The sequence below is a fragment of the Erpetoichthys calabaricus genome, chromosome 8, assembly GCF_900747795.2.
Source record: "Erpetoichthys calabaricus chromosome 8, fErpCal1.3, whole genome shotgun sequence".
NCBI classification, from domain to species: Eukaryota; Metazoa; Chordata; class Cladistia; order Polypteriformes; family Polypteridae; genus Erpetoichthys; species Erpetoichthys calabaricus.
In genome coordinates, this window is record NC_041401.2 from 120,022,382 (window position 1) to 120,048,809 (window position 26,428).

At 37.6% G+C, this 26,428-nt stretch overlaps 2 protein-coding genes across 2 annotated transcripts in view; both read right to left on the minus strand.

Annotated features, from left to right (window-relative positions):
- Nucleotides 1-26,428, minus strand: part of LOC114655979 (F-box only protein 6-like) — a 1,212,211-nt gene that overhangs the window by 738,493 nt on the left and 447,290 nt on the right. The gene's annotated exons all lie outside the window — the stretch shown is intronic.
- ajap1 (adherens junctions associated protein 1) overlaps nucleotides 1-26,428 on the minus strand; it is a 275,515-nt gene that overhangs the window by 5,206 nt on the left and 243,881 nt on the right. The window contains exon 5 of the mRNA XM_028807328.2: nucleotides 4,864-4,994. Within this exon, the coding sequence (XP_028663161.1) occupies nucleotides 4,922-4,994 (73 nt within the window). The 3' untranslated portion in view covers nucleotides 4,864-4,921. The remainder of the gene's footprint in view (nucleotides 1-4,863; nucleotides 4,995-26,428) is intronic.

The window sequence follows — 26,428 nt, forward strand, 5'->3', positions numbered from 1 at the left end:
TATTGATGTAATATCTTTGTTGGGATGCCCAAATTTATGCACTTGTCTGATTTTGTTATGATGCATATTGCATATTTTCTGTTAATCCAATAAACTTAATATCACTGCTGAAATACTACTGTTGCTACTTTGAAAGCTCAGCCAATGATAAACAAAAATCCAAAGAATTAAGAAGGGTTCCCAAACTTTTTCATATGACTGCATAGATATACATATATATATATATATATATATATACCTGTATACAGTGGATTCAGAAAGTATTCAGACCCCTTCATTTATTGCACACTTAATAATGACAAAGTGAAAACCTGTATTCAGAAGGGTTTGCAAATTTAATAAAACACTCTCATTCATTGAAGTAATTAGACCTTTAATTCAGCAGTTTGTAGAAGCTCCTTTGATAGGAATTACAGCTTTGAGTTTTCTTGTGTAAATCTCTACCAGCTTTTTATCCCATTCTTCCTGGAACATCCTTTCAGGCTCCATTAGATTGGTTGAGAAGCTTCTGTAAACTGCGGTGTTCAAGTCTCTCCATAGAGATTCTATGAGGTTTAAATCTTGGCTTTGACTTGGCTGTTCAAGGACAGTCAAATTTTTATCCCAAAGCCACTCCAGCTTTGTCTTGGCTGTATACTTCTCCGAAGCAGGTCTTCTTCTGGGACCTTTCTGGATTTGGCTGAATTCATCCTTCCCTCAATTCTGACCAGTTTCCCTATCCCTGTCACTGAGAAGCACCCCACACCCACCCTATATCATGCTTCCACCACTAAGCTTCACCGCAGGGATGGAATTAGGTAGGTGATGAGAAGTACCTGGTCTTTAGCACATATAGTGCTTGGAGTTCTAGCCAAAGAAATAAATTTTTATCTTGTCAGACCAGAAAATGTTTTTCCTCGTGCTCTTAGAATCTTTTAAGTGCTGTGATATGCCTCTTACTCTTTAAAGGCCTTAGTCTAGCTATGGTACCATAAATGCCTGATTGATGGAGTGCTGCTAAGATGGTTGTCCTTTGAACAGGTTCTGCCATCTCAGCAGATGACCTTTGAAGCTCTGTAAGAGTGCCAAGTGCATTCTTGACCACTTCCCTACTTGCCTGGTTACTCTTGGCCCTGATGGTTTCAGACTTTTTTTATTTCACAATTATTGAAGCCACTTTCCTCCTGGGAACACTCAAAGCTTTAGAAATGGTTTTATTCCCTTGACCTGATCTATGCCTTGCCATAATTTTATCGCAATGTCTATAGAGAGTTCCTTGACATGTGATATGAATTGTGAATAGTGTAACCTTACTGTATATATAGAGGTGTGTGCCTTTCTAAACTATGCTCAATCAATTTATGTTACCAAGAGTGGACTGCAACAAAGTTCTAGACACATCTTAAGGATCATTAAAGCAAACAGGGCGCATCTCATCACAATCAAGATATTTCAGTTTTTGATTTTTAAATACATTTAATAAATTAAATTTAAATAAATTTGCAAACTTTTCTGAAAACACTTTGTCATTATGGGTTATATAGAGTGTAGATTGATGGTTAAAAATGACAAATGTATGTAACACAATAAAGTATGCAGAAAGTGAAGGGGCCTGAATACTTTGTGAATTCAATATATATACATATGTATTTACACACACTCTTTTATTTACTAATTTAATTAGTCCCAGATGCACAGTTTTGTTTGTTCAGATTCAATATTAACTCTTAGCCCACTTACTGTCTGTGTGAGATTTGCATGTTCTTCTCATTTTATACTACATTTTAAAATGTGGATATTAGATTATTTGGTTCCTCTAATTGGCCTGGTAAGAATGTGCCATGTGATACTCCTGTTCTCCTGCCTACTACTGATTCTTGGCTTAAGCCTGGGATGGCTTAGTTCTTACTGATCATCTGAAATGTCAATAGTATGGTTGAAAAACAAAGTGAAATAATGCATGAGTTCATAGGTGGATGGAAATATGATATTTAATGTGGCAACCAGGAGCCCCTTGTTGTGAATTTCAGCCTATGTGCTTCACTTAATAACTTAATGCTGTTCTAAATGGGGCCTTGTTCTTGTTAAGTAAAACATATTGTATGCAAACCTGCTTTGAAAAAGATATGTTTTCTTTTTGTTCTCAGAATTGGATACTTCAGTTTCCAATTCATAAACTTAAGTTGTATGGTAAAGTGCGAAACTTCAATTGTTGGGGTGAAAAAAAAATCAATCAATGCATAAAGAAACAAATAAAAGATAGTGGATGGTAGGTGTTTTGGAGTGCTGGGTTATTCAGCACCCCACAAAATATCTGTACACTTGCCATGTTTACATCTCATATTTCGTGAAGAATAAGTGTAGTCTCACTAGCTTTTTGCTAACAAAATCGTACAAAGATTAAAGTTCCAGTTAGCAGAAATATGACTTGAACAAGGTTCCTTTTGCTTTTTATATCTGAGCCACTAAAAGTACTAGAGTACATGTATGGAGGAATATTTCAGACAAAATAATAAAATTCAAATAAGTAAATGTAATTTGAAATATGAAAATAAAAACATGGAAATGTGAGTATAAATAACAATGTGTCATGAAATATATTTTTTGTTGTTTATTTCTTTAGTTATTAATTTATTTCTTCTTTAATTTATTTCACTGACACCACACGCACATGAAATATGACTTTAAATAAAAAGTGTCATTTTTCACCTGTCAAAGTTGAGAGGGTGAGCTCTAGTGAGTACTCTTTTTCGATTGGTGAATCTTAAGTAGAAAGGACACTCACATTTGCAACTTTTCACATACGGGATTCCCAAGGCAATCAAAAAGCACATTTAAAGTTGTGACTGTGGTGCTTTCATGGTGAAAGTGCAAGAACAAGTTGCCCAGAATTATTGCACAAAGAAGCTACAGTATTTTAATTCACAAAGCCTTGAATTCATCAACTTCTTTAAGTCTACATCTGATGTGTGGGGTCTGCCTATAAATGTAGCACCTGACGGCTGAAGATTTACATGCACTCTACCAATGAAAATACAGTACCCACTACAGCTCACCCTCTCAACTTTGACAGGTGAAAAAATTAAATACATAAGCCAAAAATATACTTCATGACACAATTATTTATATGTGCTCACATATCACTGTTTTGATTTATTGTTCTATTTCACAATACAATTATTTATTTATTTTATCAATTCATTTTGCCCAATATATTGTTCCATGTATTTCATCCGGAAAGAACAGAAAATAAAACTGAAAACAAATTACTACATTATATGCAATGCTTAAAAGATCATTTATCTTCTTAAATCATTTGGACATGGTGGCCCTTATTTTTGTATTTCATAACAAAACTTAAAATACCTAACACTCTTAAATATACGTAGATCTGTAAATGTGCCATTCTAAAAAATATAATTGAAGAATCTTTATGTTTATTTTACTACTGATTAACTGGGTAAAGACACTTAAACTTCACTAGTAAGTAGTTTATTTGAAAATGTTGTTCAGTTAACAGATTTCCTTGAGTAGCCAATGATTTTTGACATGTGACATGATTCACATGAGAGCTGAGTATATGGAGATAAGAATTTGCTATGGTAAATGTAGTTATTTGGTGCCTTTCACAAGTTATTTGTAGTACTAGGGTGTTGTACCGTGTTAGCCATTATGAATGTAGAGAAAAGCTAAGCAAAATGACACCTTTTATTGGCTAACTAAAAAGATTACAATATGCAAGCTTCCGAGGCAACTCAGGCCCCTTCTTCAGACAAGATGTAATTACATATGGCATATTGTAATCTTTTTAGTTAGCCAATAAAAGGTGTCATTTTGCTTGGCTTTTCTCTACAAGTTATTTGCTAAGCCATCAAGATTATTTGTTCATGCTAATATGAAAGACAACCCTCCCAAAGCACTATTCACATTTGCTTCAGCTTTTCTTTTTACTTTTTTCCCCATAAATTAATTAATTGACTAAATTATTAGATTAACCAAAAAAGACCACTTAAGCAATTTCTGAGTAATTGAAAATAGGGATTGTTGCATATGTTGCAGTTATAAATGAAACTACCATAAACAGTACAGAACAGCATAAGCCATTTTTAATATTGACTCTGGAGTGGGTAGAAAAAGAAACTGATTTTTGGAATTGTGAGAGGATAAGAGACATTATGGTGGAAATGGCTTAATCTGAATGGAGAGTAAGTGGATTTTTGTTTATTTTTACCCACTATGGCTTTTAGTGTGGACCGATGTTGAGCACTGGTTTAGCTGTTTGCTAAGGGCCTAATAAGAGAACTATCTATGGTACTGGTGCGAGTACAAATTTTATGGTATTTAACATATTATATATATATATATATATATATATATATATATATATATATATATATATATATATATATATATACATATACAATATTTTCTACCTTTTGTGCCTCATTAGTAGAAAAATATAAAATTATAAACCACACATTTCATCTGGTTAAAATTAGCTAGATAATTGTTTGATTGTAAATAAGGCATGTTTTACATAACACATGTTTAGTACTCAGAACTTTTTGATTTCATGATATCAGCAGAATGTACCAAAAACAGACAGACGGACAGACAGACAGACTGATAGATAGATAGATAGATAGATAGATAGATAGATAGATAGATAGATAGATAGATAGATAGATAGATAGATAGATAGATAGATAGATAGATAGATAGATAGATACAGCATGCTGGCAAAATGATAGGTATCAGTGAAGTAATGCAGGAAACAACATCAGATTAGATAATAGAAAGTGAAGACTTGGAAAAAGATTGTTTAAAATAAGAATAATAAGAAGGAAGATGTTAGATAAAAAGAGATGAAGGAGCTGTACATACCAGAAAACAAACCTATGGAGTCTGCCCCACCAGCAGGAGGCAAAGGGACTTCGGCCAGTCAGCAGGAGATTTCAAACCATTTCTCAGACACAAAGGCGACCGGGATAAGCTGCCGTTCAGTAGGTGAGGGTCTGCAGCGAGCAGAAAAAGGGACTTACGCGAATTTGTATGTGACATATTTTCAAGTAGGTTCAATAAGTAGGCCTGTCTCTGCAAAGATATTGAGCTATGCATAGTACTTGTTCCATACAAAGTTAAAATGTAATGACTGTAAACCCTAAACATCACAGGTATGGCTCTGGTGATAGTGTGATATTATAAGAAACATAATAATAACTGATATATATCAAATAACTTTTTATAATTAACTGCTTTTACAAATGGTCACGAAAAATAACTTATTTACTGTACTTTAAGCTATTTTCATCTAATCAACTTAAAAGCAAATAAAACCAGTCTTTTTTTCTTGCAAAGTTCTTTCAAGTCCAATTTGAAAAAAACAGTAGATGTATGGAGACTATTATATAATTTATGATAATTTCTCTTTTACTTTGGCCATTAACATTATTAATTCCCATGAAAAAAGAATTTGACTATATAGACAAGGAATACGATGTTCATACTGGGCAATTCAACTAGACGTGCCCACTACACAGTATTGTAATAAAATAAGTAATAAAATGCAGAATCAGGAAATAAGAAATTTCAGCGGAACCAAATCTCCACAAATTCAGAAAATATCTTCTGTAGTCTGATTTGCTCACAAGTGAAATTCCTTTGCCTTAACTGACTCAGTTCACTAAAGAAGATGTTTTACTCATTTTAGGAATGGAGAATATTAGTTTCTCTCTGTTGAGCTGTAACTACATTGTCCTGTTTGCAGCTGCACATACTTGCAGCAAACAGAGTGAGACCATCTAATGTAGGACACATACAAATTAAATTAAGATCTCCAGTTTGTAAGATTAAAATTACTTTTAAGTTAATTAAAATACTTCCAGAGTGCAGTACATCTCCCTCAAAAATTCATGACTGTGCATCAACAAAGTAAAGATCCTGATATCCAATTTAATGGAAACCATAATATATTCTATATTATTTTTAATGCATAAATTATTGACAGCATGCTTGTACAAGTAAGAATCTATTTATTTTAAAATAATTGCTCAATGTCTCCTACTTCCTTTGGAAAATATTACATTTTTTGAAAAATTAAAAACAATCTTTTAATTGCCAGGATGTTAACATTTATTATTATCAGTTTACCAAATATTGACATTTTGATGAAAGTAATTTGAATCCTACTAAACATTCAGTGATTTTCAAATGTCAATTCTAAATCTAAAGAAATTTGGTTTTAGCTATCCAGTAAATTTAAAGTAAGAGACGTGCAATTTCTGAACCTTAATTTCTAGATACATTAACATTATGCATGCATGAATCAGTTTCACTTAATGCAGTTGTTGGAGACAGAGCCTACTGTGGCAACACTAGCTGCAAAACAATAAACAGACCCTCAGGTCCAATATATAATTGCCATTAACCTAATCAATTATATGTGTTTTTGGGGAATGTGAGAGGAAAACCCACACAGACACAAGCAAAACATGCAAACTCCTTACAGACAACAACTAGGTGTAGGATTTTAAACAAGGGTGCTATATGTATGAAGCAGCAACAACCACTGAGCTACTGTGTCACCATGTTTGGTATATTTATTTTGTAAGTTAGCAGCGCAGTAAAATACAGTTACATTACATATAAATAAGAATGTTTCTCTACTTTTCTAATAAAAAGAAATGGACATGTAATGATTACATGTTAGACAAAGACCAGATCTAATGAAAGCATCTTATACAGCATGTGCACACATGACGGCAGTATTAGGAAGAAATAAAGTTGTATAATAAATTAGTCTGAAAGCAGTAAAATCCAATTTTCCAGTAACCTTTATTATTATTATTTATAACTCTGTGCTAGTCATTCTCATTTCAATGATTTTATACTAATCATATTAATAATACAGAAACTTTCACAATGTCAAATCAGTCCCAAATGAAAATTTCAAAATGTTTATTTCAGATTATTGTTATTATCCAATTACAAAGCCCATCGGCAGTATTTTTTATCACCATCAGTATTATTTTTTAGATTCAAGTTTCTATTATGGTGAAGGTATTTAGTAAGAATTGACAAGCATGTAGTTTGTGCATGGCTTTTATGAGGATTTCTTAATTCAATATGAATCAGGTAAAAGTGTCTCTTCATTCAAAACAGAACAACCACTACCGCAAAAATATGCAAGAATATATTGCTTGGGAAAATTACAAAAAGATACAGTAAGCAGAACCAGAAACAAGTATCTATATGTATTCTAAATGCATATAAAAGAAAAGAGTAAAAATTGTCAAAGTATATAATTCCACTATATATTTTAAATAAAGTAAAAGCAATTAATATAGAATGATGTGTTGTGCATAAAACAAAAACTTAGTAAACTTAGTAGTAAACACAATGCAATAAACATATGGGAAAATAGAAATTTCACACAAACTGGTTTTAAACCCACATTTTATATCCCATGTGTAATACAACAAAATTTACAAAAACAATTGATGCTCTACACATGCCAATGGACCATACAAAAAATACAAAGTAAATATATTTAAATACTACTACTACTAATATTTAAAAACAAAGAAAAAATACATTAAAAATATATACTCTATACAAAGACAGTGTAATCATACAGCAGACAATAGAAACAATAATAGAAAAATATGTATTTTACATTTTTTTACAATGGCATATAACAGAAAACACAAAATTTGTACATATTTTTCTATTATTGCAAATGCAAAAAAAAAAGAATTTCTACATATTTTTCTATTATTGTTTCTATGAATAAATTAAATGAATAAAAACTGAATAAAAGAAAAATAGCACATACTGTAAGTTCGAGTCTTAACAGCCTGTGTAAAATTATGGTATTTGTAAAAGTTAGTGCTTTTTTTTTATTCAGTTTTATTCTCTCAGTCACGTTAAGGCTCCCCCAGATCTGACACTGTTAGTTTTCAAATAAAGACGTGGTATAATGAAACAAGTGTGCTTTTATGTGCTATTTTTTTATTCTGGTTTTATTCAGTTTGTATTACTGAATAAAAGCACACTTGCTTCATTGATTTGTTAGAGACACAAATCAAATGTATGTTTTTATTATATGATAGTAATTATAATAGCAGCCCACAACTCAAACCAGGAAGGACCTGGGATCAAACCGGCAACATCTTGATTACGAAGCAGCAGTTCTTATCCCTCCACCAGCAAAGCAGATATTTGCAAGACTGCTGTTTCCACTGTGACAGACACAAACACACACATATTCATGCAAATGTCTTTACTTTGTATGGCTTAATTTTTGGGCTTCAGTTTTCACACATTGACAGCAACATGTACATTGAAGAATTACTTTTTCTTCGGTTTTATTCTTGAATTACAAGCACATTGTTTTGTTATACCTTTTGTGAAAGTGTTTATTTGGTATTTGGACTTCAGTCTTCACACATTGTACACTTTGTGTCAACATTTTGTCGTTATTTCTGTTTTAGTTATATGTTCAGCATTTCTTGCCTTGCATTTCCTGTCATCCTACATTTATACAGATCGTTGTAGACACAGAACACACATGAAATGTATGTATTTCAAATAACAATATATTATTTTCCTATACAATTCCAGACACCTCACTCTCAGATAAACAGACTCCAGCTGTGAGAATTTTGTTTCTGATTTCAGCTTCCTAGCTAAGGGGGATGGGTGAGTGGGCTACATACCTGTGGCCAACTGACACATTTGCAAAACAAAGGCACTTTCGGTGCACAATTAATGCAGTGATGAAGAAGTGCGAGTAAAATTAAGGAGGCCCGGCATTACAAATATATTTGTGTTTCAGGGATTCTAGTGTTAATCCCCTTCCCTAATACTGCAGTTGGTAATTTCAACAAGGTATTATTAATTGTTTTTTCGTGGGTCTATGCTTTTTAATTTTCCATGTATATGTCAAATTCTTTTTCAATTAATTAGTTTAATGTAAAAACATTAGTGAGAATGGACATGGAATGAAGAAAAGCTTTTCAATACTTTACATTTACAATAGGTGTAGTTACAGTATATATAGATCCAGATCAAAGCAGGAGACAGGTAATTCACAGGTTACATACCACATATGGTCAAAAAGCAGAAAAATAACTCACAAATGGTTTGAAGTCAATGCAAAAAGGCTTTTTCATGACTGCCCAGTTTGGATTCAAACTATTCCTATTCCTGTAAATTTTTTAATGTATTAATTATTAAGGATAATTTATTTTAAGGATAACTGATAACTGAACACTGCCTTCTCTTTCTGAAACAAAAGCATATTAATAACACTGAAACAAAATGCCTGATATTTTCATTTTATTATAATTGTTAACATTATCTGTTTTCCATTGTGTATACTCTTCTGCACTAGTCTGCCAGTTTCTAAAGTTATTAGAAAAATGATGATGCAGTAAACAAGTTTAACAAAGCAAAAAATTCAGTAGCATTAGTGGACAGGACCTGAGAGAATAAATAATTTCCTGTGAAGCCAGCTTAAGTAAAAATTTTTCTAGCACCCCATGATGGTTTGTGATGCCAGTGGGGTATCACTGAACTGTAGCAACCACCGTGTATATAACATTGATCCTATTATAAAACTAAAAATTAGAAGAAAACTTTCAAATATATTTAAACACACAACACACATGCAGAAGTAAATTGTAAATATATTAGTGTATTCGTGTCTTAAAGGTATTTTTTTGTATGGATCTGCCTGTGACCTGTGTGTAATACTGAGCCTACCCTTTTAATAGTATTACCCATGGAGCTGTGCAGTTGATGCAAACAAAAAGGGGAGAAGAATCCACATGCATTTTGTGTATTTTGGTAGCAGTGGCAATGAATGAGGAAAAGCATTAGGATAAAAAAGCAAACTAATAGTACATTTTGATTTGAGAGAGGTGAGTACTTGCTATTGAATCTATGGGAGGCAAGAATTTTTACTGTTCTGATATTTAATTCTATTAATTTAATCTCAGGATTAATTAAATTAATATGAGGACGTCGGGAGTGGCAGAGAAGTATGTAAGAGTTGTACAGGATATGTACGAGGGAAGTGTGACAATGGTGAGGTATGCAGTAGGAGTGATGGATGCATTCAAGCTGGAGATGGGATTACATCAGGGATTGGCTCTGAGCCCTTTCTTATTTGCAATGGTGCAATGGTCCCCGTGGACTATGATGTTTGCTGATGACACTGTGATCTGTAGCGATAGGAGGGAGCAGGTTGAGGAGACCCTGGAGAGGCGGAGATATGCTCTAGAATGAAGGTCAATAGGAACAACACAGAATACATGTGTGTAAATGAGAGGGAGGTCAGTGGAATGGTGATGATGCAGGGAGTAGAGTTGGCTAAGGTGGATGAGTTTAAATACTTGGGATCAACAGTACAGAGTAATGGGGAGTGTGGAAGAGAGGTGAAAAAGAGATTGCAGGCAGGGTGGAATGGGTGGAGAAGATTGTCAGGAGTAATTTGTGACAGACGGGTATCAGCAAGAGTGAAAGGGAAGGTCTACAGGACAGCAGTGAGACCAGCTATGTTATATAGGTTGGAGATGGTGGCACTGACCAGAAAGCAGGAGACAGAGCTGGAGGCAGCAGAGTTAAAGATGCTAAGATTTGAACTGGGTGTGATGAGGATGGATAGGATTAGAAATGAGGACATTAGAGGGTCAGCTCAAGTTGGACGGTTAGGAGACAAAGTCAGAAAGGTGAGATTGCATTGGTTTGGTGCAGAGGAGAGATGCTGAGTATATTGGGAAAAGGATGTTAAGGATAGAGCTGTCAGGTAAGAGGAAAAGATGAAGGCCAAAGAGGAGGTTTATGGATGTGGTGAGAGAGGACATGCACATGATGGGTGTAACAGAACAAGATTCAGGGGACAGAAAGATATGGAAGAAGATGATCTGCTGTGGCAACCCCTAACGAGATCAGCTGAAAGAAGAAGAAGAAGAATTTAATCTCAGGAAGCCATGGTGGCACAGTAGTTAGCACTGCTACCTCACATTAATTGGCCACAATAATTGGCAGTCATAGTTGGCAGATATTCCACTGGCCATCAGGAATGCCTAAAAGACCATTGCATCACTTATGCAAGTGAAGATGGCAGAGGTGTGTGCACTCCTCAAAACGATGATCCTTAATTAGCTTTTTGTTAGTTTATTGGTTTATATATACTACCGCTGCACAGGTGATCATCAAATACAGCCGACATGAATTGATACACATCTGCTCTATGCACAGTAGCTGTGTTTTTGACAATGATCACCTGGATAACAACATCCTGGCAGAGCTAGTCAAATAATCGGGGTCTCCGTTGATTACAATTTCAGCTAGACGGAGGCGGTGTAGAATGAGGAAGGAAAAGCATGACTGCCTTTATACATCCTAGACTAGTCAAGCATCCAGCATAGACCTCCGCTGCCAAGTCTCTTTGTCTCCAATACAAGATTGCTCCTGAATATAATAAAGGAGCTGGACCTTACCTTCTCCATGCAGAGAACATCCAGGACTGCTGAAATTTTGTCATTACCGAGACGTGGCACAATGCAATGGTTCCGGATGAGGTAATTACGCTGGTGGGCCGTGTAGCACACCAAGTTAACAAGACTAGAGACATCAGAAAGAGCAGGGAGGGAGAACTGTTTAGATACACTGGCTCTGTGGACTTGAAATATGTGCCAATAAAATGTCACCCATTCAGAATTGCCAAGAGAACTTACAGTTATTATAATCACAGCTGTATTCATACCTTAGAATGCTGAAACAACACCTGCCTTGGGCTTTCTGAAAACTGCCATTAGCAAACAACCGTATGCCCACCTAGACAAAGTGTTTGTAATAGCAGGTAATTTTAAAAGGGTAAATATTAAAGGCTGTGTTCCCCAAATTCTCAACATGCCCACTGTCCTACGAGAGGGAAAAACACACTTGACCATGTGTACATTAACCTCAAGCATGGGTTTTGAGCATTACCTCTTCCATATCTGGGCCAGTCTGACCACATCTCTGTTTTTAGCTCCAGTATGCAGATTTCTTATCAACACAGTCAAACCAACTGTAAGAGACATACAGGTGTGGCCAGAGGGTGCTTCTGAGCAGCTCCACGACTACTTCAGTACCACTGACTGGACTGTGTTTGAAGATGACAGTATTGATACATAAACCTCTGATGTACTGTTTTACACAAAAAGCTGCTTAGACAATGTCACTATAACAAAACAAATCTGTGGTTTCTGCAACAATAAGCCATGAATGACAAGAGATTACGACACTTGCAACAGGCTCACAATAAGACTTTTCACTCTTGTGATATGCAGCAGTACAGAGTTGCCAGGTGGAAGATAAAGAAGGGCATTAGAGATGCCAAAGAAGCCTACAAGTGGAAAATTGAACATTATGTTGATAACTCACACTCCGACCATGTATGGCAAGGTATACATCACATCACTAAACAAAATAATAATACCAACCTAGCTACCAGTATCAGCAGTTCCTCACTGTTTAAGCAGCTTAACCGCTTCTTCAGATGCCATGGGGAGCACAGACCAGAACAGTCACAACCACCATTCCAGCTTCAGATACCAACAGCCAGTTACTCACTATAAACTCTGCTGATGTTATACACACATTCCAGAATATCAATGTACGGAAAGTGGCTGGCCCAAATGGTGTCTTAGGATGGGTTCTCAGACACTGTGCTGTGGATCTAGCAGATGTATTTACAAATGTCTTCAATCGATCTCTATCACAGTGCACTATGTCAGAGGGGGACATTTTTTGTACACTGGGCGATTTAATTTCTCTCTTAGGCAAAGGAACATGTAAATATTGCATTTAAAACACAGAAGATGAAGAGGCAATAGGCACCCATTGTTGGGACTGGGGTGAGAAGTTAAAAGGCAAATTTCCTGGGTAATCCTGTTACTGATTATTGTGGTATCTGTCTATAGGTATTTGCTGTCTTGCAAAAGAATCACCGCTTTGAAGTTTTAACTGGTTAAATATACAGACAATACAAAATAATATGATAAGAACTGCTCCTTCCTTGGAAAATGTTTGTATTTACCTGACTTTAAATTAACATGTCTGAGATTATTGGTTTCTAATCAGCATATGTGTACTCATTGATAGTTGGTAACAATACATTTTGTTAACTTGTGTTTACACTAATTGTTAAACCCAGGAAATTTTGGATGTGCCATTGTTTAATCCATCATCCTGTTGATCTAGGCAGGGACTGAAGGAGATTTAAACTTCTGGGCAGGAGAAGGCAGGGGTGAGGGACGGTCCACTGAGAACCTGCCAAGACACTCGCACAGAGCACAGGGGCTTGCAGGCAGACAAGGGTGCATGGCTGGTGTGGCGTGAGGCACAAGGACGGTAACACTTACCTCCAGGGAGGAAGAGACAGCTCCTCAAGAAGATGGTTGTGGGTCCAGCGAGAGAGAGAAGCTGCATGAAAGGACCAAGCAAAGCGAGAAGTGAGGCGTGCCTAGGTCACAACAACACAAGGAGCCCAGAGTGGAAAAAAAGAATGACGAAGAGATGCTGACAGGGATTCCACGATTTGATAAAACTTCTGTTGGGAAACGAGTGTCCGGTGAACAGAGTGCATCCGTGGACATTTGGATGATTAAATGTTGGGGTAACACAGTGTGAAAAAACTGGACTCTGCATCACTAAAGGTTGTATCCTCCACTTCATGTTTTTAACAGACTAATAGAGTGTGGATTGTTTGCTTTCATTTAAAAAAGGGAATTTTGTTCCTGATATTGTTAGATTTTTTTTTGGTTTGTTTATCTTTTTAATGTACTTTACATTGTCTTGTGTAATAGAAGTTACTGTTGCTTTTCCTGAAATTACTGTTGTGTCTTTCATTGTGTGTTTACTCACCGCCCAATTTAAAGAAACCTGTGTGCTATTACTGGTAAATCTCAAGAGTTCCCAGTCTCTTAATAAAACTAGGTGGCATAGTCGGATATTTTAACAGTATCTAGGTTAGATTACCTGTAAGTGTGACCAGACACCTGTCACAACTATCCCTACCTGCCTGAAGACATCCACCATAGTACCAGTTCCAAAGCAGACTCCAGCAACCTGCCTCAATGATTACAGGCTAGTAGCATTAACAACTGTAATCATGAAGTGTCTGGGAAGAAGATCCTCAAGTAGATCAAGGCTTCTCTCCCACCCAATCTAGACCCATAGCAATACGCATACTGATCCAATAAGTTAATAGACAGCACCATATCTGCTGTCCTCCACACTGTACTGCTTTACCTGGAACAGCAAGTAACATATAAATGGCTGCTGTTAGTGGATTACATTTCTGCTTTTAATACTATCATACCTAGCAGACTGTTTTCCAAGATGTCTGACCTAGTCCTACAGCATAGCATATGCCTGTCGATACAGGACTTTTTAACAAACCGGTCACATTCAGTCAGGATGGGCGTCCACTGGTCTCCCAGTCTGTTACTCAACACCGCAAAGCTGGGTGTTGTACCCTTTCCTTTACTCTCTGTATATATATGACTGTATACCAGCCCACAACACAAATGTCATTATCAAATATGTAGATGATATAACAATTATGTGGCTGAACACTCGTGGAGACGAGTCTGCCTACAGGGAGGAGGCACATAGACCGGCAGACTGGTGCACAGAGAATAACTTGATACTTAACAGCAAAAAAAACTAAAGAACTGACCACTGGCCACTGTATATAAACAGTAACAAACTGGACAGAGTCTCTAGTTTTAGGTTCTTTGGCACCTACATCTCAGAAGATCTCATGTGGTCAATAAACACAAAGTCACTGGTTAAAAAAGCACAACAGTGACTTTACTTTCTGAGAAATCTCAGGATGGTTGATCTGTCACAAAAGCTTCTGGTGTCTCTCTCTTTGTTCAATTGACAGTGTCTTGACTCATGGGATACTCGTGTGGTACAGTAACAGCTCAGCAGCTGACAAAAAGGTTCTACACAAAATCACAAGAATAGCAGAGGAAATTAAAAACACACCTTTGTCTACCTTGAATGACATCTACACCTCTTGGTGTCTGCAGAAAACATCCAGCATTATAAAGGACTTGTATCACCCAGCACACAAACTGTTTAAACTTCTCCCCTCAGGGAATAAATATAGGTCCGTTAGAACGAGGACCTCATGACTGATGAACAGTTTCTACACAAAGTGATTACTACACTATACTGTGTATTGAAATCACACACCTCATAGAAATAATAGTGAAATACGAGGGATGATCAAAAAGTTTCTGCACTTTTGTATTTTTGTTGGAAACAGTGAAGGCGGGAGAAGTAGTAATTGGGCATTAAAAAGCTGGTATGACACTAGGAAAAGTGCATCACAAATGAAGGTGACTGTGTAGAAAAGTGATGTAATTTGTTTTTGAAATTCTTAATAAATAGAGTTTAAAAAAAGTGCGGAACGTTTTGAAAGTCCCTCATATTATGTTCATCATCATTCATTCATTCATTTATTTATTTATCTATTGTAATTTATTCTGTCTATGTGAGAATATTAGATGTGTGATTTTTAAAAGCGGCATGGTGGCACAGTGGGTAGCACTGCTGCCTCGCAGTTAGGAGACTCGGGTTCGCTTCCCGGGTCCTCCCTGCGTGGGTTTTCTCTGGATACTCCGGTTTCTTCCCACAGTCCAAAGACATGCAGGTTAGGTGCATTGGTGATTCTAAATTGTCCCGTGTGCGCCCTGCCCATGGTTTGTTTCCTGCCTTGCGCCCTGTGTTGGCTGGGATTGGCTCCAGCAGACCCCCCGTGACCCTGTAGTTAGGATATAGCAGGTTGGATAATGGGTGGATGATTTTTAAAAGTATAGCTTTGATCATTGTTTCAGTAAGTGTACAAGAATCTCATTGTATGTGTTATAAAATGACAATAAAGGGATCATATGGTATCTTATCTTATTTTATAGTCCACTTGAAGCTAGTTTGGTTTATCCTAACCCATTGACTTCAATGCATTTCACTACATTTTCCAAATTCAGTGAGGTTCACTTATAACTAATGAATTATATTAAACTAGCCAACCCGCAGCGTGGCATGCGCAGCATAATTATGTATTGATGGGTGAACACTTCCTGAACGACACAGTTGTCCAAATAGGGTGGGTTTGTGGATACCAATGTGAGTGAATGAAAAGATAGACCTCTGGAGAGAGCAACATATAATTGTCCAAGACTGAAAGCAGGATCGTCTTTGATGAAGAAGGCCACGCTGGTGAAAGTTACTTCGTCGGTAGGGATAAGTGTCAGTACTTGTAGATTAAGGTGTAGCGAGTCTTCGTTGTTGACGCTTAATATAGCTTGCGTACTGAGATGTTCCGGAGTCACAGTTGAGAAACACTTTTTTAATGTCTTTTAAGCACAGGGGAAAAAATGAACATGTGAAACATCCGTAATGTAATAAGCCACCAAGAAAAGTAACATTGCAACAATGCTATCTACGACCCGATCTCTGTAAACAGAAGTGAAAACAAAATTGAACCCGGTGTATTCTTTAACTGCCTTGTGGCGCTGTAGTAGTGCTGCTGCTTTGCAGTAAGGAGACTGTGGAAGATTGTGGTTTCGCTTCCCGGTTCCTCCCTGTGTGGATAGCGCTTTGAATACTGAGAACACCGCTATATCAATGTAACGAAGTATTAACAGGAAATTGTCTTCGTGTAATAGTAAAAGGCAAATTATCCGCAACAAACAAACTGTTTTACACGCTGCATACCAACCCGCGGCTACGCCGCATAATCACGCCGCTTTTTAAATGTTTTTTAAGCAGAGGGAAAAAAATGAACATTTGCAAAATCCGTAACGCTGCTTTTAGTAAGTACATTGCACAAGCGTTTAATTTGTAGGCCACTTTTTGCCAGCCATCTTTTCTGGTTTGGGCTGCTTTTGCAGTGTTACCGCTTGTGCATATTAAATCTTGAAATCCTTCGAGTAACTAATTAACTAACTAACACCAACCCACCCACACACACAGCTTGTGTGAAACAAATGCGCCCGTATTTTCATAATTTTGTTGCAGCCTATAGTGGAGTCAGGCACAGAGATGGTCAGCTGCTGAGAGAGCGTCTTGACTGTTGCAGGGCCTGCATCGGTGAAGCAGGTGAGACGCTAATGAAACAGAGGCACAGGGCTTATTGGTTTTTAAAGACTGCTTCCTTCATTGTGTTTTAACCTCAGTTTTAAAGGATTGTTTTAAGGATCCCATGGGATACCCCTCGCAAACTGTTTTAGACGCTGCATTCAGCAATTCACATCCATGACAAACATGCCTCTTCTTACATGGTCCTGCCGCGTCCACCCTCGTTCTCAAAGCATACACACCGCCTGGTCATGTGCCCGCTCACAAGAGCAACTCACGGAAACCTGCCCACCAACTCTAAGACCATGACGTGTAAAACAGTTTGCGATGGTGGTGCGTGCATCATAACCGAAAAGAATAATGAAAAGTCAACGTGGCTTAGAGGTGCATGTGGACTCCTAGCACAGACGAAAATGACTTACGGGGTGGTCGGTGAGTTGTTGCGTCCAGGCACATGAGCAGGCAGTGGGAATGCCTAGAGAGCGAGGGTGGACACGGGCCGGGGAATAAGGAGTGTTGGTGGGCGGGGAAACGTTTTCCGTGTTCCTGCAGGACCATCTAAGAAGACGCATGTTTGTCGCGGATGCGGTGGACGCGGGCCGGGGAATAACGAGTGTTGGTGGGCGGGGAAACGTTTTCCGTGTTCCTGCAGGACCATCTAAGAAGACGCATGTTTGTCGCGGAAGCGAATTGCTGTATGTAGCATGTAAAACAGTTTGCGATGTTGCACACGGTCGTGCGTCATAACCGAAAAGTCAACGTGGCTCACAGCTGCATATGGACTGTAGCACAGACAAACAGAAATGACGGTGTGTTTTCCGAGTTGGTGGGCATGGCTCTGCGAGTTTTCATCGTATCCAATGGTCTTAGAGTTGGTGGGCATGGCTCCTTCCTGCATGCTTTCATGGGTGTCTTGCCCGCTCTGGCGGCGGCTTAGAGAATTATATATATAGATACCAAACACTCTCAAAATGTTTAAAATCAAATGGCAATGAAAATAAAAAAAATCTTGTGCAATATAAAATTTGGAGATTTAAAAATTCTAAAGATAGCAAAACTTCTGAAGAATTAGATTGTGTGGGTGAGTAGAATATATTACATTAAATATGCACTGAAGGTTTGAGACTCAGTCTGCGGTTAATAAATCTGGTTTGGCCTTGTGATATTACTGATGAAGGCACTTTCTCAATCCTTCTAAGCTGGTTTAGTTAAGTTTACCTTTATTGTCTACAAGTGGAAATTTGTCTTTGATTCAGTCAACAACATGTAAAATCACATTCCTACATACATAAATACATAAAATAAAAAAAACGATGGTGTATTTATATTTATAAGTGGAATTCTATAATTCTATAATAGTTACTAATTTCAGCAAAATTGAATTTGGCCTTTTGCTTTAAATTTTGGCAGTAAGTATCACATCCTACAAGGTAAAATCTGAAAATAACTACTCAAGCAGTGTGTCTGGTCCTTTATAATCTTATGTGTTTTTCATTTTGCTCTTTTGCTGTATAGGTCTTAACGCCCACGTTGCAACTGTCCAAACAGAGAAGACCCAAACTGTTTTTTTTCAATATGTAAAATAGATCTATAGGATGCTAGCTGAAATGCTTATGTTCTTCTGCCATTTTTATAAATAGCTGCACTGTTGACATATGTTGTAGTTGTACTGCATGTTTTCATTAAAATTCAATCTATTTTTCAATATGGTTCCCAGGTACTTAAGCTACTAACTCTTTCAGCTTATTCCTCATTGAAGACAAGTGGTTGCACTGCTTCAGCATTCTTTCTAAAGTCAATGAGCAGCCCATTTATCTTACTCACATTTAGCTGGAGGCTCTGCTCCAAGCACAACCTCAGCACCCTCTTAGCCTGTTCCTCAAAATGTGTTGCATTGTTAGAAGTGTCAATCATACTTGTATCATCTGCAAAGTTGACAGCTAAACATTTGCTTTCAGATGCACTGTAGGTGAAAGCACTTACAATGGGCAAATAATCGTCAGAACTTAACCATGGAGTAATGAAAGAAGGCGTCGTGGTCTGATGAATCATGTTTTCTTTTAGATCAAGTCAAGTCAATTTTTATTAATAAACCCTATTAAAACAGCCTAAACTGAATCAAAGTGCTGTACAAGTTAGGCTAAAGAAATAATTGAAACATATATACAAATAACAAAACCACAATCATGACAAACTGTACATAAAAGATATACTCACAATAGCCATACACACACCTACAGTACACATTTGTAATCATCAATGTATATGAACCAACCTTTTGTGGAGTCAAAGGCCAGCAAAAAGAAATGTCTTTAATGTTGACCTAAAAGTAACTAATGTTGCGGCAAACCTAATATAACAAGGTAAGCTATTCTAAAGAAAGGGAGTGGGCACCTGCAAAAGCCTGATCCCCTTTTGCTTCAGCCAGGACCTAGAAAATAAGACCATCTGGCTAACAAACCGCAGTGCTCTTGTTGGCATGTAAATATGAAGGAGTTCTGAAAGGTAAGAGGGGTCCATTCCATTCAAACATTTAAAAACAAGTTACAAGATGTTAAAATCAATTCTGTAGCAGACCAGAAGCCAATAAAGCGAGGTCAGGATTGGTAAGATGTGGTTTCGCTTGTGAGAGCCTGTCAATAGGTGAGCAGCAGCATTCTGAACTAGTTGCAGGTGTCATAACGAACGTCTGATCAATACCTACACAAAGAGAGTTGCAATAGCTCAAACGCAATGTTATAAAAGCATGAATGGCCTTTTCAAAATCACTAAAGGAAAGAAAGACCTTTACCTTAGTTAAAAGTCTCAGCTGGAAAAAAACTACCGCAGAACCTACCCGTTTGTCAAATTTGAATGAGCTGTCAAAAATTACACCTAACTTCCTAACTGAAGATTTATTTTGTATAGCCAGTGATCCAAGAACAACATCAGGGCACTCAAACTTTTCCAGTGTCTGAACTTCACAATTTTGGTTTTGTTAACATTAAATTTAAGAAAGTTCAATACCATCCAGGTTTTAATATTATTTACTGTAAATACACATGGAGAGACTGTATTGTCTCGCTCTTCTTTGGTTTCAGTGCCAGACAGATTTGAGTGTCATCTGCATAGCAATGAAAAGGAAGCCATACTCACTAACAATCAAGCCTAAAGACAGCATTTATATCAAAAAGAGAATTGCCCCAAGTATGGAACCCTGAGGAACGCCACAAGTAAAAGGGGTTTGAGAAGATGAAAACTCACCTAGGTAAATTAGAAAAACTCCTATTTCTTAAATATAAACCATTTAAGGGCATTACTTTGGACACCTACTGTACATACTGTTCACGGTAAGATAAAAGAATTGCATTATTTATAGTATTGAAAGTTGAGACAAGTTCTAGCAGTACAAGAATAGCACAATCCCCAGCGTCAGTAGTTAGAAGGAGGCCTTTGTAAACTTTTAACAGCACTGTTTCAGTGCAGTAACAGGATCTGAATCCAGATTTAAATTTTTACAGAATAATATTTTTATCAAAATATGTTTGTAGTTGAGTAAAGACATTTTCCAAGACTTTAGATAGAACATGCAGCTTAGAAATTAGCCTGAAATTTGACAGGTCAGAGGGGCACTTATTTTGTTTTTTAATTAGAGGCTGTATCACAGCATGTTTCAAAGCAGTGGGGTCACCCAGAAATCAAACTAGCATTTATCAATGTAACAATACTTGGAACAACAGTATAAAAACCCTCCTTAAATAATCAGGGTGGTGGACACTGTCCAAGGGGCAATTAGTGGGATGCAATCATTGTACCAAATCAGACAACAAAGACAATGATGCAGGTTCAAAATGGTCAAAGACAGCAGAACACACAACTTGAAAAGATGGATCCCAATCAGACAGTATGACTGATGACCTAATAACACTGATCTTATTTACAAAGAATCATGAAAAAGTTTCACATATAGTAGGCAAAGTTGCAGGGTAAGCTGTATCACAGCGATTTGATAAAATTAAATAAAATCTGTGGCCCATGACAGTTATTAGAAACAAGTTTACACAGATATTGAGTTTTAGCAGATTTAACTGTGATCTGATATTCAAATAAAGAGTCTCTGAAATTGCCCCAGGATATATGCAACCTGTTGTTTTTCCATTTACACTCGGAATGCCTGCAGGTTTGTCTGAGTGCACCAATCGATTCATTCAGTCAAGGCTCCAATTTAGGCTTTGTGCATCTAATTCTAAAGAGAGGAACAGAATCCCAAATGTTTGTGAATATAGAATCAAATAAAATAAGAATTTCCTCTACATTCAGATTGATGGAAAAGAGTTTCTGAAGAGAATGAAATGGCTGTCATTGAGTTAAGCACACAAAAGCGATGAGCTAGAAGATATTTGTTCTTATGGCTAGGTACTGAAAAAGTGAATAAAACTGGATAATTATCAGATACAGGCAAGTCACAAATCACACTGCTTGATACAGATAAACCAAAGGACAAAACAAGATCCAACCCTGAATTATGTGTCAAGTCATTCACTGACTGGGTAGATTAAAAGAATCAATAATATTTAGAAAATCTTTGGCCAGAAGCTTGGTTTTACAACAAATATGGATATTAAAATCCAGCCATCCATCCATTTTCCAACCCGCTGAATCCGAACACAGGGTCACGGGGGTCTGCTGGAGTCAATCCCAGCCAACACAGGGCACAAGGCAGGAATCAATCCCGGGCAGGGTGCCAACCCACCGCAGGACACATACAAACACACCCACACACCAAGCACACACTAGGGACAATTTAGAATCGCCAATCCACCTAACCTGCATGTCTTTGGACTGTGGGAGGAAACCGGAGCGCCCGGAGGAAACCCACGCAGACACGGGGAGAACATGCAAATTCCACGCAGGGAGGACCCGGGAAGCGAACCCAGGTCCTCAGGTCTCCCAACTGCGAGGCAGCAGCGCTACCCACTGTGCCACCCTATTAAAATCCCTAATAATTAATATATTATCAAAATATAGCATAAAAACAGCTACAAATTCTAAAATAAAGTTCTTATCAAACTTAGGTGGGTGATAAATCACCGCACAGAACAAGAGACAGAACGGGTGCAGGTCAATGCCTGAATAAACACCAAATGGAATCTGATGGAAGCTGAAATTGTCTCTGAATTCTGATGCCTACCCTGCAGTTAATCCAAGGAGAACTGAAGAAGTTACAGTCAGAACAAAGTTCAGAAAAAAGGGCAAACTCACCCTCATACATCCAAGTTTCCGCCAGAAACAGAAAATGCAACCCACAAGAAATAAAGAAATCCTGTAGAATAAATGTCTTGTTTGATAGCAAACTAGCATTTAGGAGAGCCAAGCTGACTTTGAGCATATCACAAGCTGACTGAGATGCACATCCAAGTGGATGAAGGCTTGCAAAATTCTCTCCAAGGCAGGAGCAATGGGCCAGATCCACCAACACCTAAAATCCACAGAGATTAGGATAATATCCAAGAGGAAAAAGGTGAGGATCAGCCACATGGGAGGAAACCAAATGGGTTCTGATTTTTACCAACTTGCCTCTCTGCTTTCCTCACCTCTTGTGCTTCATACTGCAAAAAAGGACATACAGTAGGTACTGCAAGCTGAAGTTGCACTCTGTTGGGTACAGTAGCCAAAAAGGGAGGATTCATGATTGCCTTGATTAAAAAAACCTTGAACAAATTCTCCATGGAGGATTGAATACTAAAAAATGCTTGGCAGTCATACACCAGTACAGAGGAAACATTATGTGGAAATACAAAAAAGAACAATGAAAAATTGCAAAATGAAAAGTCCTAACAGATGGATTGTCACATACACCGACAACATCTATTTTTAGGGCCTTTCAAACCTAGATGTGCACAGTTGGGTATGTATATGCCATTTACCTGGGGAAGAAATGGCAGCAAGATGCATTTTAGAAAGAAGGTGGAGGTGGGGGCTTTGGGCAATGTTCTACTGGGAAACCTTGTGACTGGCCATTCATGTGGATCTTACTTTGATACGTACCACACCTTCAGACCTTCAGAGGTTGTGTGGAGTCCATGGCTCAATTGGTCAGAGCTGGCAGTATGAGGGGGACCTATGCAATATTAGGCACATAATTTTTATGTTGTGGATGATCAGTGTATAGTATACTCTAGTTCTGTATATGGATCCTGAGACTTGGGTACTATTAAGTTTCGAATTCAACTTTGATACAAGAATTGTTAAGTACAGAGTATTACACAAAAAATGGTATTCTCTGAAGACAATGTAGACTTCAAGTAAACAGGCAGCGTTTGTGAGTATCTGTAGAATTATGGTAGACTTGACTGAAACTTTACTAAATGGCACCTTAATAAATTTCCCTATTAAAAGTTCCCAAATCTCTATCTTAAATACTGTATCAACGCTACCAAGATAAAATTTAGTCAAATAAAACTGCAGAGTATTGGTATGAAATAACTTCTCCAATGTTATCTTTATATTTCTGGAAAAAATTACCCAGTTAATAGCTAAAATCATTTTTTAAACCTTTGTCATATAAAGCTACTATATGCTATATTTTTTTCACTTTAAACTTGGACTTGCCAGTTTTTTTTTTCTTTTTTAGGATTTTGACTTAACAGATTTTCTTTTTTCTGTTTTAGGCTGGGGCGGCCCGGTGGCCCAGTGGGCAGTGCTGCTGCTTTGCAGTTAGGAGACCTGGGGACCTGGGTTCGCTTCCCAGGTCCTCCCTGCGTGGAGTTTGCATGTTCTCCCCGTGTCTGCGTGGGTTTGCTCCGGTTTCCTCCCACAGTCCAAAGACATGCAGGTTAGGTGGATTGGCAATTCTAAATTGGCCATAGTGTGTGCTTGGTGTGTTTGTGTGTGTCCTGCGGTGGGTTGGCACCCTGCCCGGGATTGGTTCCTGCCTTCTGCCCTGTGTTGGCTGGGATTGGCTCCAGCAGACTCCCGTGACCCTGTGTTTGGATTCAGCGAGTTGGAAAATGGATGGATGGATGGATGTTTTAGGCTGGCTCAAAGGACATACTTATGAGCATATAAAACCTACTTGACGAGAAGTCAAAAATCCTGAATATTTGCATTTGAGAAGCCAAGATGATTTTTTATTAAAATGGCATTTTTTTACAGTTAGAAAAGGCTAGGGAAAGATATCAAAATAAGAAAAAAAAAGAGAAGAGAATTTGAAGAAAATTATTATTATCTATAAAAGGTCAAGAAGCACTGCTGGAAGATACTTAAAAGAAAATTACATCTTCCAAAATCAGAGTCTCCATTTAACTCAACAAGTGAGATACATTTATTTAAAAACATTTTCAGAACAACAAGGGACAATCCAAAAACAGGCCAGGGATAATAAAAAAAATATTAACTGTTTTGTTCTTCATTAATTTCTTAAAGATGGTAGGTCAATGGTTATTTGCACAAAATCTCAAAATAAAGAAACAGAAAAAAAAATATTCACAGATTAACTCCCTTGTGTGTCTGGTTACATAAATAAATGGCTTTGTCTGTCTTATAGTCAAACTAAGCATCTGATTAATATGTATTTCAGTTTAAGAGTTAACATGTCTTCAACTATCAACACCATCTCTGATCATATTTTTTCTGAGGGAAACAGATTAATAATTATTTTGCCAACAAATGAAGTTATGAAACCGTGAAAGCATACTTTTTCCTGAAGACTGCAAGTACATGTCAACTCAAGCCTCAATGATACTTTTTCGAAACTGCTAAGGATCCTTTTTGGCCACCCATCAGGCAGACCCACCCTCCGGAAATGACCATCTATCTGCCGCAACCAGGTATTACATGAGTGTCCAATTGGGCTGGTCCTGCTACTCAGGTCCGCAACAATGAGGATCCTGCATGCCAGATCACCCACCGGGAATCGTGCCATATGGCCATAGTGCCATAACTGACGCTCTCTCACAATGCAGGAAATGTGCCTCATTCAGGACAACGTGAGCAACTGCTCATTTGACACAAAGTCAAATCAATGGTTTCCAAGAATCTCAGGACACTGGATAGCGTCCATGTCTCCCAACCATATAGCAAGACAGGAAGCACCAGGGGCCTCATGTATAAACGATGTGTACGCACAGAAATGTTGCGTACGAACATTTCCACCCTCAAATCGTGATGTATAAAACCTAAACTTGGCGTAAAGCCACGCATATTTCCACGGTACCTCATACCCTGGCGTACACAATTTCTCCGCTCGGTTTTGCAGACTGGCAGCACCCAGCGTCAAAGCAGTGCTACTGTTCCTGTGTGGTTACCCTTTCTTTCTTAGATCCACATTCCTGACGCGGCTTTATAAATACACTGAAACTAACTGCATATTGTTTACTAGTGTAATGCATCTGATTGTAATTAACCTGCAGCAATATAATGGTCCAGGGAATAGCCATAGTATTCCAAATACCATAACTGCTTTAGCATTGCTACTCTCACTGCATCTTCTTTTTCTTTCAGCTGCTCCCGTTAAGGGTTGCCACAGCAGATCATCTTTTTCCATATTACTCTCACTGCACCACTCACAGTATTTATATCACTGTATCTGAGTGGGGAATCACAGCAGCAGCTGATCGGAAAGAGAATTATCGGTATACAGCATGAAGCAGACGCTGCGTCAGCCACGGCAAAACGCTTCAGAGACTTTCCTGTACAGACTTCGCGGTTTAGAAAACGTTTCATCCCAAGAACTATAAACGCACTCAATCAGTCCATCAAGTGCTCCTTGTAGAACTGTTTGTACTTATAAGTACAATCACCTCACCTGCACTACTGTTATAATATTGCACAACCTGCGCCACTTTATAAAGCTCGTATTTACATATGATGACAATATCATTTTTAAGATGAAATGCAGCAAAATATGTTGATTATATTATACAGATAAAACTTTAACTTCATTTAAATAATCTGTATTGTTAATAATTAAACATGTGAGGACACGGTGCTGCAGCGCTAGCTAGTTTAGGGATTGTTCCTGCATTGCGTTGTATTCTTGCTGGTGCTGACGCGACACTGGAAGGATAGACGGATAGAATAATTAAACATGTGCTATGAAGATATTTCAATGTCCCTTAAACGTTTTGAAGAATCAGCGTTCTAAGCTTACAAATGGCTTCATGTCTATTACAGAGCTGATTGTGTGGCGATTGGGTATTTGGAGAAAGAAAAGTAAGGACAGGAATTGGAGGTTAGTACGTTTGAAAGAGACGGTACTTCTGTAATAAATTATTTCATTGAAGTTCGCGCATGGTGCAGCAAGCCTCTTGCGTGAGACATGAAC